Raw genomic sequence first — 12534 nt, 5'->3', positions numbered from 1 at the left:
GGGAGAAACTTTCTACCCAGAAATGCTTTTATCTCACACTAACTTTGCCCTTCCTTAACCAGAAGCATGGGCTTGCCCAGAAAAAGGACCTTGAGACTTTCATTTTACTACCTGAGCTTTCTAGACTTGGCCCTTGATATGATTTGCTGTGTCTCCACCTGAATCTCATCTTGAATTGTAGCTCCCATGATTTCCACGTGTGGTAGGAGGGACCTAGTGGAACATAATTGAATTATGGGTCAGACTTTCCCATGCTGTTCTTGTGACAGTGAATAAGTCTCACAAGATCTGATGGTTTGATAAAGGGAAGTTCCCCTGCACACGCTCTTTCTTGCCTGCTGCCATGTAAGACATGTCTTGCTTCCCTTTTACTTCCTACCATGACTGTTAGGCCTCCCCAGCCATGTGGAACTATGAGTCAATTAAAGCTCTTTCCTTTCTCATACATTTCCCAGTTCTGGGTATATCTTTAGCAGCATGAAAACAGGCTAATACAGCCCTTTAAGGAGAAACTCAAGTCAAAAATTTGATCCACCTTTCAGAGGGTGGGTCAATGTAAGATCTTTCTGCTGTCTAAGCTCTTTTCCCCCTTCTCCTTTTGGAATGTGGCCCAGACATGTGCTGTTGGGGCAAAACCAATCTCCTGGCTTATCTCCTTTTTTGTAGCTATGGCCAAAGATACCCTGACTCCAATATTGGGTATCTAGCTATTACTTTTTGTTTCATTGAAACATCTCATTTTCTGCTGGGTGCAGTGGCTCACACTTGCAATTGCAGCTTTTTGGGAGGCCGAGGCATGAGGATCCTTTGAGGCTGGAAGTTCCAGACCAGCCTGGGCAACAAAGTGAGACCCCGTGTCTAAAAAAATAAAAAGAAATAAAAATAAAAATTATCATCCTAATACCCAGTGAGACCTTTTGACTGGTAAAACTTCTCAATGAGTCGTAAATCAAGGCTTCTCGAACTTTAACACACATACCAAACTCCTGGGGACTCTGTTAAAATGAAGATTATGATTCAATGGATTTGAAAACAGGCCTAAATAATGTATTTCTAATAAGCCCCCAATGAGGCTGGTACTGCTGGTCCATGGATCTTACTTTGCGTCGCGAGGATTCTCTGCAGAAGCTGGAGGAGCCACTGGAAGAACTGGTCAGGCATCCATTAAGATGAACTCGCTCACTCTCCCTGAGGATATCAAATAGTAATAACAATAAAAATATAGAAGAGATGGTGCACAGAGATGCCCTCTAATTGGTTTTGGCATAAAGTCCAATGAATTCAATATGTGGATTAAGAAGGCTTGGGAGAGTAAATAAAAAGTAGGAGTTGCAGGCACATACACACACACAGGGTGGGGTTATTTGAGAATTCTTCAAAGATTCTCATGTATCCTATTTAGCTTACTGGCCAAAAAGAAAGTCTTGTTTAAGATGAAATTGATCCACTATATATCTGTCATTGAAATTCAATCCTACCTATAAAAGTCTCTTCATGAACCAGATAGTGTACATGGAGACTGAGTGGAGATTAGAAGTGATGAAGGTTTCTTTTTAAGTAGAATTTGAGGCAGAAATTTATGGCAGAGAGATAACTTATGATTTGTTAGGAGGAAGAAACCTGGAGTCTTTGTTAGCATTTTCTGATCAGATAGCCCAAGGCCACATATTTCTATAAATGTGAACTCCGTGTTGATGAAAAGTAGATTCTTTTATCAGAATCATTACCCAAATGATTTAATCCTTTGGCTTGGAACAAACCTAACTAGAGCCCCAGGTGATAAAATACCCTTGTTTTAAAGCTTACCATTCTTTAGGCAGTGCATAAAGACTGTCTCCATGGCCCACTCATTCAGGAAGAATGTCACAGCTCAAGAATGCTCATTCACACAAGCAGTGGGAGTTAGTGACTTGCACTTCCTAATTCAGGAGCTCTTGTCTCTGATGCGAAGTGCACGTCAGGAACCAACTATAAATATTGGAAGAGCTTTTCCCACAGCTTCTCCTTCCGTGGTGTTTTGTCGAAAGATTCATGACGTCTGGGTGAACTAGAGCTCTCTTCGGCACTTAGAATACCCCACACTAGTGGATTTAGATTTGGTGTACTTAGTCTAAAGAATGAGGGGAGAGGAAATTTCTCCAAGTGTTATGCATTAAATAAAGCTCTCCTGGCTTTATACTACTTGTTCCTTTGTTCTTTTGTCAGAACCTGTTTCTTGTCCTGGAAGTGAAGGAGAGAAAGTTGCGTCTGCTTTTCTGCCTTAAATAACTGAGAAGAGAATGATTTGGCCATAGATTCAGAATAATGATAATTAAGATGTGTACTTAAATAGCTCCTTATATCTCAAGAGTACTAATGTTAGTTAATTATGCTTCCCAAAGCTCCAGAGGAGTTGCCAGAGCCAATGCTGTTATCCTCTCGTATCTTATAGAAGACTCCATTGTTACAGAAAAAGTGGAGACTTTCAGTGCTGTGCAGCAAATGAGTTGCTCAGCCAGAAAGGAAATCCAGATACTGCAATGCCAATTTCAGGCCTTGAGTTCAGCCTGCCCTTCCGAAAGTGAAGAGGAGAACCTGAAAATCAACAGGCTGATCCCCCCGTGAGTGAGAAAACACTGTCGACAAAGCAAGGACAGTTTATTTGAATAGAACAAATCTTTTGTAATTGACTTATCATATGGAATTCTTTGAAATATTTTTCAAGATCACATGATCACATTAAATAGAGTCTGCAAATAGAATGTATACAAAAGTCTTTTCTTTTTTTTTTTCTCTTTCCTTTTTTTTTTTTTTTTTTGGTAGAGCACTGGAGGGAGACTAAAAGTTTAAAGGAAGGAAACAGATGTGTCTTCCTGGCCTCCCCATTATTTTTTATCTTGGTAGCAGAATGGAAAATGAACCCTACTGTCAGCTACTTCTCTTCCCACAATTTATTTTTTTATCCTTTAACTGTAGAGTCTTAACAGTTGAAATGTCATAAAGATGTTTTCTCTCTCTTCAAGATTTACATAAAGTCATAAGATTATTCATGAGCTATAAGTGAGTTTAAAAGATGGAAATAAAAAGGCCCTATTTGAGGTGATTTTGCATGGAATTAGGAGGATGGTATAGTGCTTGGGTTTGATGCTGTTGAGGAAAGAAGAAAGTGATTCCATCTTTGATGCCTGGAAGCCCAAATGCCCTCAGGGCTCATTTGTCTCTTGTTACTGCAGACCTCACTAGCTCCCTGGAAGCTTTGTCAGGAGTGCGGCTATGGCTGTGATTACAGTCATTACTGTTCTTTTATTATTTTTTCAACTTGTATTTTAGAATCAGGGGGTACATGTGCAGATTTGTTACATAGGTCTATTATGTGATGCTGAGGTTTGGGGTATGACTGAACCTGTCACCCAGGTAGTGAGCATGGTATCCAATAGGCAGTCTTTTGGCCCAACCCTCATCCCTCTCTCTCCATCCTCAGTAGCCCACTCGGGTCACTTCAGGCTGCACCATGGACTGTCTACTCCCTTCCTGTAATTCTTGACAACATTCCTTAGGTCAAGAACAAAGTGAAGGGGAGTATGGCACCTTAGGATGCTCAACTCATTCTTCAGAAAACAGGATTTGACCATCAGATGAGCAGACGTTGGTACTTGGCCCTCAACCTCTTTCAGCTGGGGAGGAGTTGCAGCTTTTATACCCCAGTGAGCTGTGGGGGTCAGTCTGCTGCTTATTTGGAACTCCAGTGGGTGAACAGAGTTCCTGGATTTCATTATTTTATTCCACTGACTCCCAACATGAAGCTGTAGGGCTTGATGCTGCCTCTCCCTACTTAAATCTGAGATTTCTGATTTGATGAGCGCTACTAGAATAGCACCCAAGGAATCATAATAACCCTTTCCAAACCCCGTTTTCAGGGCATGGCTCAAGTCAGATACAGCTTATTTGTCTTTCATTCATTCTCTTTTCCTTGGATTTTTTTTCCATAGCTAGTGTTTGTCTTTTCTCAGTGACCTTTTAGTCCTACATATCACAAGCAGGGGTTCCTAACTTTAGCATTTAACAGTGTGCAACAGTATGTAATGAAGGAACCATTTCGAAATTAGACTTAAAAATGCAAGACATTTTCAGAAATGACCATTGCCGGAAGTATAAAAAGGAAGTGGTATATGTTTTTCTGTCTGCATTAAAAATGATGGTAATAATGACCTTACTGTTGGAATGTAAATATCATGGAAGGTTTTGCTAAACTGGGAAGTTGTTAGAAGCGAAATACTTGATGAGCTGGGGTCAGCTGGAGTAATGTGACCCTTGCTTTTCATAAACATTACGTCTGTGCATCCTGCCATGTGCCAGTCTTCCTAAACCTTTGTATACTGAGAGGAGTTTATTTGTTGTGGTGGGTAGACCCTTGTCAGACGTAGTGCAGTATGCTCGGGAGAAATAAAAACAGCTCTGTTACAGTTTTCTCATGTTGTCTTTCCAAGAGTTTTGTAGTCTTACCCTAAATTTGGCTGCTATGGACAAAAGTAAAGTGACAGTACTTGTCATTCAACTGGGGGAATGAAGTTAAGAAAAAATAGTGCTTTCCACAAAGTTTAGACACGGCCTAACAGATTTGCTGGTGAACTTGGTAGGAAAGGCATCCACTGATATGAATCCTAAGTCTAGACGAACACTCACCTATTTTTTTATCTAATTAAATTCTATTAATTAATGTATTCATTGAGTCTCACTTTGTTGCCCAGGCTGGGGTGCAGTGGTGTGATCTCAGCTCACTGCAACCACTCCCGGGTTCAAACAATTCTCGGGGTTTAGCCTCCAGAGTAGCTGGGACTACAGGCAGGCGCCACCACGCTTGGCTAATTTCTGTATTTTTAGTAGAGATGGGGTTTCACCATGTTGTCCAGACTGGTCTTGAACTCCTGAGCTAAGGTGATCTGACTGCCTCGGCCTCTCAAAGTGCTGGGATTACAGGTATGAGTCACCACTCCCGGCCCTGACCTACTGTTTAGATTATGGGTTAACGTCTTTATTTACAATTGGACCCCAAATCCCATTTTTCCATACCTGACATTTGTTACCTGACATTCCATACCTGACATCAATAGATTTGATGTTCTTGGATCTTCCTAGGGGCTTTGTGTGGGTAGTGTGTATGGGTGTTCCCGTTCTGCAACACAGCATATTAAACCCGGATGTCATTCATAGTCACTGAGACAGTTTAAATGTGTGGCTGAGATAAATCTAGCTCTGAACCCTCAGTCTTTTAACTTTCTTATGGAGTGGTAGGTGTACAAGTGATGGTGACTACAGGCCCTTCTCTCACATATGTGGGGGTTCGTGAGGGCCTGAGAACAAATCAGTGACCAACTCTTCCCAGGGTAATCAGTGAAAGCCCCACAGCCAGAAAAAGCCCTCAGTCCTGGGCAGATGGAAGGGATTTGGCTGGGATAGTCTCAGTTTTTAAACTTGTAAGCCCATTGTCTGAGGAATCCCCTTAGTCCCTGGCAGTCTGGGATGGTTGGCCACCCTACTGCAAATGAAGAACCACACTTGTATCCAAATATTTAAAAATTATAAACTAAGTCAGTGACCTGTGAATTGTGAGATAGAGTAGGTATCACCTTCCTGCAAGACAAATATACAGTTATGATGACGTGGAAGGCTGGATTTGAAAATCTCAGACTGTTGAGAGGCACATCGGGAAGAGGGACGAATGAGATCTAAATAATGGATTACTGAGCAGTTTGAAGAATGACTAGCTCTCTTGTGCTTATAGAATCTTTCCTTCAGCAGGAGTAGTAAGTTCCCATTGTGAAGGGGGACACCACTTGGTCTAGGGCTTTTGTAAAGGGAAAGGACCTCAGAGGACAACTGAGTCCCCTGCAAGTGACATCAGGAGTGAAGCCACTGGGACTTCTTGCTGCTGCTTTATTCATTAAGTTACCCCTCAAACTGCAGGGCAGCCTTCAAGACTCTTCCCTGAGTGTTCTAACAGTTACAAACAATCATGACAAGACATATTCACATATAGTAACTCAAAATTACTTTGAAATGGTATTTGGGATAATAAAACTCTTCAAAATATTGAAATTTACCAGAATCAAAGATTTTGCATACATTGCTACAGTGCTATCACATGTGGCTGCGCAGGGTGTGCACTGCACAATTTCCCATCACATGTGGCTGTACCCTTGTACAGGATGTACATGGCACAATTTCACATGGACTACAATATGAAAGGTGCCCCCTAGAGTTGTGCAAAGCATACACTATACAGCAGTATGCAGCATTCCTGGATGGAAGTACACAGCCATTCATTTCATTTTTTTCCATGCTAAAATAGATATTTTTCTAGTTGAAATGCATTAGAATTCTAATTTGAACATCGGGGCCACTTTTATTTGGTTCTTCATTTGGACTAACCTTGATTATTCTCCGGGGAATGCATGAACAGAAAATTGGCTCATTTCACTTTACTTTAATGGCATTTTCCTGCTAAGGGTTCAGAAGTGAAATGAAAACTGAGTAAGCTTTATGGTTTGCAAGTTTTACTGTCTCACATGGCAAGTGAGGACTAAAAGCATAGGAAATAGCTTTGGAAATTCATTTTGCAATCACTTAAATGTTAAAACAAAATTTAATTTTATTTCCAAGTAGACTTTCATGTAGAGACCCAGTTAGCGCTGATTGGAGAATAAGTAGCAAATGTTTTTGTTACCAGCTTTTGTTGATGCTGAGTTAAAAAAAATGTTTTTGGCAAGTCTCACATAAATACCTTAAAGCAGAATATTCTGAACATCTTGGTGACTACAGAGCCATCCCCCAATTAAGTTGATAACTATCATATTTCTCTCGGACATACCACTTTTATTTTATTGTACTTTAGGTTCTGGGGTAATGTGCAGATCATTAAGTTCTTATATGTCAATGATTTCAATAGAGGGAGTACATTTTATTTTTCTTTGTTGTGTTTGGGAATGAAAAAAAGGTTTCTTCAGCCTTAAAAACTCCCCTGAAGACTAGGTGGAGTCTAAAATTTTGCTTTAGATAGCATTATGCAGTGTGGTTAACAGTATGCTCCTGAATGCAAACGGCCCTGTTATGCACTTGACAGTAACCCTCAAACCACTGGAAAATAGCAAAAGTGGTATGAAAATTATCTGTCTGTGGAATAAAAATACCAAAACTGCAATGAAAATGGCCAATTGTATAATAGAAACAGTACCAAAAAAAAAAAAGAAAAATGGTAATAATTCATTGATTGCTGAAGGTTTTTCAAAGCAATCTGCAGGGTTTTATTTTTTTTTTTTTTGGAGGGATGAAAGTTGGAGAACTGGGGAGGGGAATGGAGTTAATGAGAAACAGCTCAAGAACTTCAAGATTTGTCTAACTGTCATGTAAAAGCAGTTTATTAAATTGCAAATCTTCAATGTATGTTTAGTTTATTTTAGTTGGCATAGGTTAGTAATTTTTGACTCCAAAATGCATACTTACAAATCTTTGTTCTGTTTTGCTTTTTAGGTGCAAACCCGAATTATCCTGATGTAATTTATGAAGGTAGCTATCATATTTTCTACTTGGTATTTTTTCTCAAGATGTTTGTGTGCAGTGGAATAAATCAGCTGAAAGAAGATTTCTAAGCTCAGTTAAATATACACTTTAAGCATTACATAGGCCAAAATAATATTTCAAAAATCATTCAGTATTGATGGCCATTTTCCCTTGACATTTACAGTGCCTGTAAATAGCATTTTCTCTCTTATACTCGGTTCTTGGAAGTAGTAAATCCATCGCATTGGCTGTAACAGACATTGTTATTTCCTTAATTGGGAACTAATTACCTGTTTAAAAGCCATGGCTACCAAGAAAAGGGAGGTATATCAGTTTCTGGCTATGACAGTAAAGCCAATTCAAAATGATGCTTCTTGTATAATGAAGGCATTTGGCTCACAGACAAGAACCTCAAAGGTAGGGCTTAATTTAGGGTTGCTTATAGCAGAGCTCCACCATTTATCAGGGACCCAAGTTCTCTTCATTCAACACTTTTTCTGCCCACCATGCCAGCTTCACTGAAGGCTGGTCCCCTTATGGTTACAAGAGAGTGTTGGGGGTGGGGGGATCTGCTGCCATTCACATGAATGGGAGAAAGGAAAGTGCTTCTGAAGGTGTCCCAGAAGAAAGAGGACTTCCCGAGAGACAAGAGACAAGCCCTCTTTGTATCCAGTTCAAGACCTGATTGGTTGGCTGGTAGTCCGTTCTTGCTCTTATTACTGACAAGAGGAATGGATTAACCTTTCAGTAACTAAATTCACCCCCAGAATTTAAGTCAGCTTCCCTGGAGGTGAATAGGCTTAAACCCCTTGAAAAAAAATGAGATTTTCTCAGGAATGTGAAAGGAAAGAAATCAAAGGACAGTGGCATGATCTCTGCTCACTGCAACCTCTGCCTCGTGAGTTCAAGTGATTCTCCTGCCTCAGCCTCCCGAGTAGCTGGGATTACAGGCACCTGCCACCACACCCAGCTAATTTTTGTATTTTCAGTAGAGGCAGGGTTTCACCATGTTTCCCAGGCTAGTCTCAAACCCCTGACCTCAGGTGATCAGCCTGCCTTAGCCTCCCAAAATGCTGAGATTGTGGGCACCTGGTCTATATTAGCTTTTGATGGAATATCTCATCTTTCCTTTGCTGTTTTGATTGAATGACAAGGATGTTTCCCTAGGCATGAAAACCCATATTTAACAGATTTCCAAGCCAGGAAGCCACTGTTTGGAGACGTGGCAGGCTACATTTCAAGACTTGGCTTGAAATTTAGTAATGATTAAAAGATTGAATAAAATATTATATTTATATATTTTTCTATAAAATATTCTGTTCTTTAATTTTACATTTATGTAGTGATTGATTTTTTTTCTATAAAATGAGCCTGCCTGAATGTTTATTGTATGTCTGTGTATTTAACTTGAGCTAATTTTAACTGTTGTCTTTACCTGCTTGTGCATGTTAAGCATTTCTTCCAAGCTGTGGTTTGGTTGATTTTTTTCCACATGATTTGTGTGTTGTTTTTGTTTGTATTTGTCCTGATACAGTTTAAAGGAAGAATGCCTCAAATTGTTTCATAGAGAAATATGTTTGAAGTGGTTTTTACATCTTAAAATTATATTTTTGACCCTTTCCCAGTTACTTAAAGACTTTAAGAATGTCATCTTCCTGTTACCCTCAGATCTCACTTTGGATCTTTGGGCCAAAATGTCATGATATTAAACTATAGACACTTGAATGATTTAAATTTTGCAGGTGTAGTTGGCTACAATATGAAGAGAGAAAACTAGACATATAAATGATATCCGTTAGTGTTTAAAATCAGTAAGTTTTAAGATATTCAAAAGGAAAATGGTGAGAATGTAGTTTTAGCATTAAGAATGAAACGTCAAACACATAGAAAATAGATTTTTTTCTGTTATTTTTTATTCACAAAGGGATACTTTGCTAATAAAAATACAATTTAAATTGATTGCCCCGAGGCCAGTCTGATGATTCTACCTGAAGAAGTTTAGCTGGGGCAGCATTAACAAGGTTGAAGGCAGTGTACCTATTGAGAATTAAAATACAAGCATCATAAACCACATTGTTTGCAATAAGTTTGCCAAGAGTTTTCTGAGACCTTTTGTATGTGATATTGCTCATGAAAACTTTGACTACCCCTGAAAAAAAATCGGTTATTATTTCTATCCTGACCGATGTAGACTAAAATTGATCCAGAAGGCAGCAACTGCATTTGTGACTTGGTGAAATGAGAACACAGTGTTAACAATGCTAAGTACTGTGCGGGTCTACCTTTTAATCATTCTGAAACTGAGATATTGGCACTTCAGAACTCTTCAAAAAAGTTGACATGTGGATCCAAGTTTCATAATGATGCTTTTTCCACGTCTCCTCTTATGTCTCTGCCCTTGGTGCAAATAAGTTGCACCTACCCTGGGAATCTGTGTTGCTCATTTCAAGTCTGGGGTCACGTGTGGGTTCTGCCATCTTCTTGCCTTCTCCTAGTTATTTAACTTTCCTTCACTGATATTCTTCAGCTGTGAAATGGGCAGTTGTGTAATGTCTCTAAAGACCTTTCCAGGTCTATAAGTCTATGACTCTTAGATGATCGATACCCTGTCATACTTGTTTCAAATATGCCATCCATAAACAGATATATGCTTATGTGCAAAGAAAAATCCCTGAACCAGGTTTAGGGCTGACTAACAAGACAATGATGTAAAGTTCTGGGTTGAATAAAATGTGGGCGTTGTGCAATCTCAGCTCAGCTGTGGATTGAACTCAGCAGCCCGGTCACGTCCCTCCACAGCCAGGCTGTCGGGGGTTTGGAATCTTTGTGCTTTGTCTTGCTTTGTTCTGGCTCTTACTGTGGCCTTGTGTTTGTTGGCAGCCTAATGACAGCTTCATGCTCTTTCTCTTTCCCCTTTTTCCCACTTAAGATTATGGAACTGCAGCAAATGACGTCGGGGATACCACGAACAGAAGTAATGAAATCCCTTCCACAGACGTCACTGATAAAACCGGTCGGGAACATCTCTCGGTGAGTGGAATAAATAGGTGTCTGAATTGGCTTTGAGCATTTTGGATGCTTCCATGTTAGAGGAATGTAGCTGCTTTGATAAGACATTTTTATTGTTCGTATGTAAATAGGGTGTTAAAGGTGGGAGGAATTAATAAAAATGCTTTAAAAAAGTGATACAGGTGTTATATGGCCTTTGACTTACTTCCTGCTTTTGTGCACCACTTTTAGATGTTAGTGGCTGCTATTTCAATTATCTGTGCTTTAGAAGGGTATCACTAGAAGAGCAGGAAACTGGTTTTATAATTCATGGACTACACCTTCATACCTGTCTCCTTAAACTCTTAGTAAAAGTTTGACTGCTTACCAGATGTAGTAGCTTATGGAAGGGACAGGCAGTGGAGGGGATACAATAATATGAATGAAATTAAGATTCATTATTTAGAATACATCAGAGATCCTAGAAGTGAATATTAGCATCTCAAATACAAATAGAAGCAGAGCAACACGGTACAAAGATAGAAGTGGAGGAGCAGGTGTTTTGTTCCTTGCAGCTGGGACACTCAGAGGAACCTTTGTGGGGCAAGTGATTTTTTGCATGGCCTGTGCAGGAGGGTTGGGATTTGGACATACAGGAATGGAAGGGAAAGGCATTTGGGGGCATGTGAACAGGAGCTTGTAGATGGCGAAACACAGTGAAGGCGCTTACTTGGAAGGTAAGGCGTGTGCAGGACGGCAGGGTTGGAGCTGTAGATTGTGGCCATGTTGTAGGTCTTGACACAGAGTCTCAGGTGTGTAGATGTATGATGCAATGAAGAGCCTTTGAATAGGGAAGTCACAAGATCCCAGGGATCTATGATGGGACTGGTCTGTCAGTTGCTCTAGTTTGAACCAAACAGTTTCCTCCACTTGTTTCTTTTCCTCGATGTCATATGCACACAGAGCTTCCTGTGAGCTCTACCTCCATATAAATCCCAAATATGTCTGTATCTCTTCACCTCCACTGCCATGGTCACGGGCTAACCCAGAGGTTGGCAAACTTGACCAAGTCCAGCTCACCACCTGTTTTTCTATGGTTTGCAGGCTAAGAATGGTTTCTACCTTCTAAGTGGCTTAAAACAACAAAAGAAGAATGATGTTTCATAACACATGAAAGTTTTGTGAAATTAAAATTTTATTGTCCACGAATAGAGTTTTACTGGAATACAGTAACTCGTGTTCACTTATATACTGTCTGTGGCTGCTCTTGTGCTCTGCTGGTGGATGGAGTGGTTGCAGCAGAGACCATATGGCCTGCAAAGTGGAAAATATTTACTTCTGGCCCTTTACAGAGAAAGTTTGCCTCAGTTGTTCTTTCCTGCATGACCACACAGCCTCCTAACCAATCTCCCTCTCCCACCGTTTTGTTTTCTGGTCTTTCTCCACACAGCAGCCAGAATGATCTTTGTAAAGCACAGATCAGATCACTTTTTTTGTTATAATTCTCAGAGTCCTTTTACTGCATTTGCAGTAAAGCTTTTCATATGGGGCTGGGCATGGTGGCTCACAACTGTAATCCCAGCACTTTGGGAGGCCAAGGAGGGTGGATCACGAGGTAAAGAGATCAAGACCATCCTGGCCAGCATGGTGAAACCTTGTCTCTACTAAAATACAAAAATTAGCTGGGAGTGGTGGCGTGCGCCTGTAGTCCCAGCTACTCAGGAGGCTTAGGCAGGAGGTTGCACTTGAACCCGGAAGACGGAGGTTGCACTGAGCTGAGATTGTGCCATTGCACTCCAGCCTGGCGCCTGGCGACAAAGCAAGGCTCCTTCTGAAAAAAACAAAACAAAAAAAACAGCTTTTCATATGAAAGCCACACTGTTCATGGTGGCCTATGAGCCCTGGGGGACCTTGTCTTTCCCCAGCTTTTTGACTTCATTTCCCAAGCTCTTCTCACTGCTTGCCACCTGGCTTTTTCATGCTCTCTCCAGTGCTCCAGGCCTGCTCTTT

General features: G+C 40.5%; 1 protein-coding gene across 14 annotated transcripts in view; it reads left to right on the top strand.

Annotated features, from left to right (window-relative positions):
• The window catches only part of NTRK2 (neurotrophic receptor tyrosine kinase 2), a 352900-nt gene that overhangs the window by 64448 nt on the left and 275918 nt on the right, over positions 1-12534 (top strand). For all 14 annotated transcript variants that reach the window (XM_078367487.1, XM_078367483.1, XM_035303487.3 and 11 more), the window contains 2 exons: positions 7507-7542; positions 10466-10566. In XM_078367487.1, coding sequence (XP_078223613.1) covers positions 7507-7542; positions 10466-10566 — 137 coding nt within the window. The remainder of the gene's footprint in view (positions 1-7506; positions 7543-10465; positions 10567-12534) is intronic.

Source organism: Callithrix jacchus, chromosome 1, assembly GCF_049354715.1.
Source record: "Callithrix jacchus isolate 240 chromosome 1, calJac240_pri, whole genome shotgun sequence".
Classification (NCBI taxonomy): Eukaryota; Metazoa; Chordata; class Mammalia; order Primates; family Cebidae; genus Callithrix; species Callithrix jacchus.
This window is presented reverse-complemented; position numbering and strand designations above follow the sequence as displayed.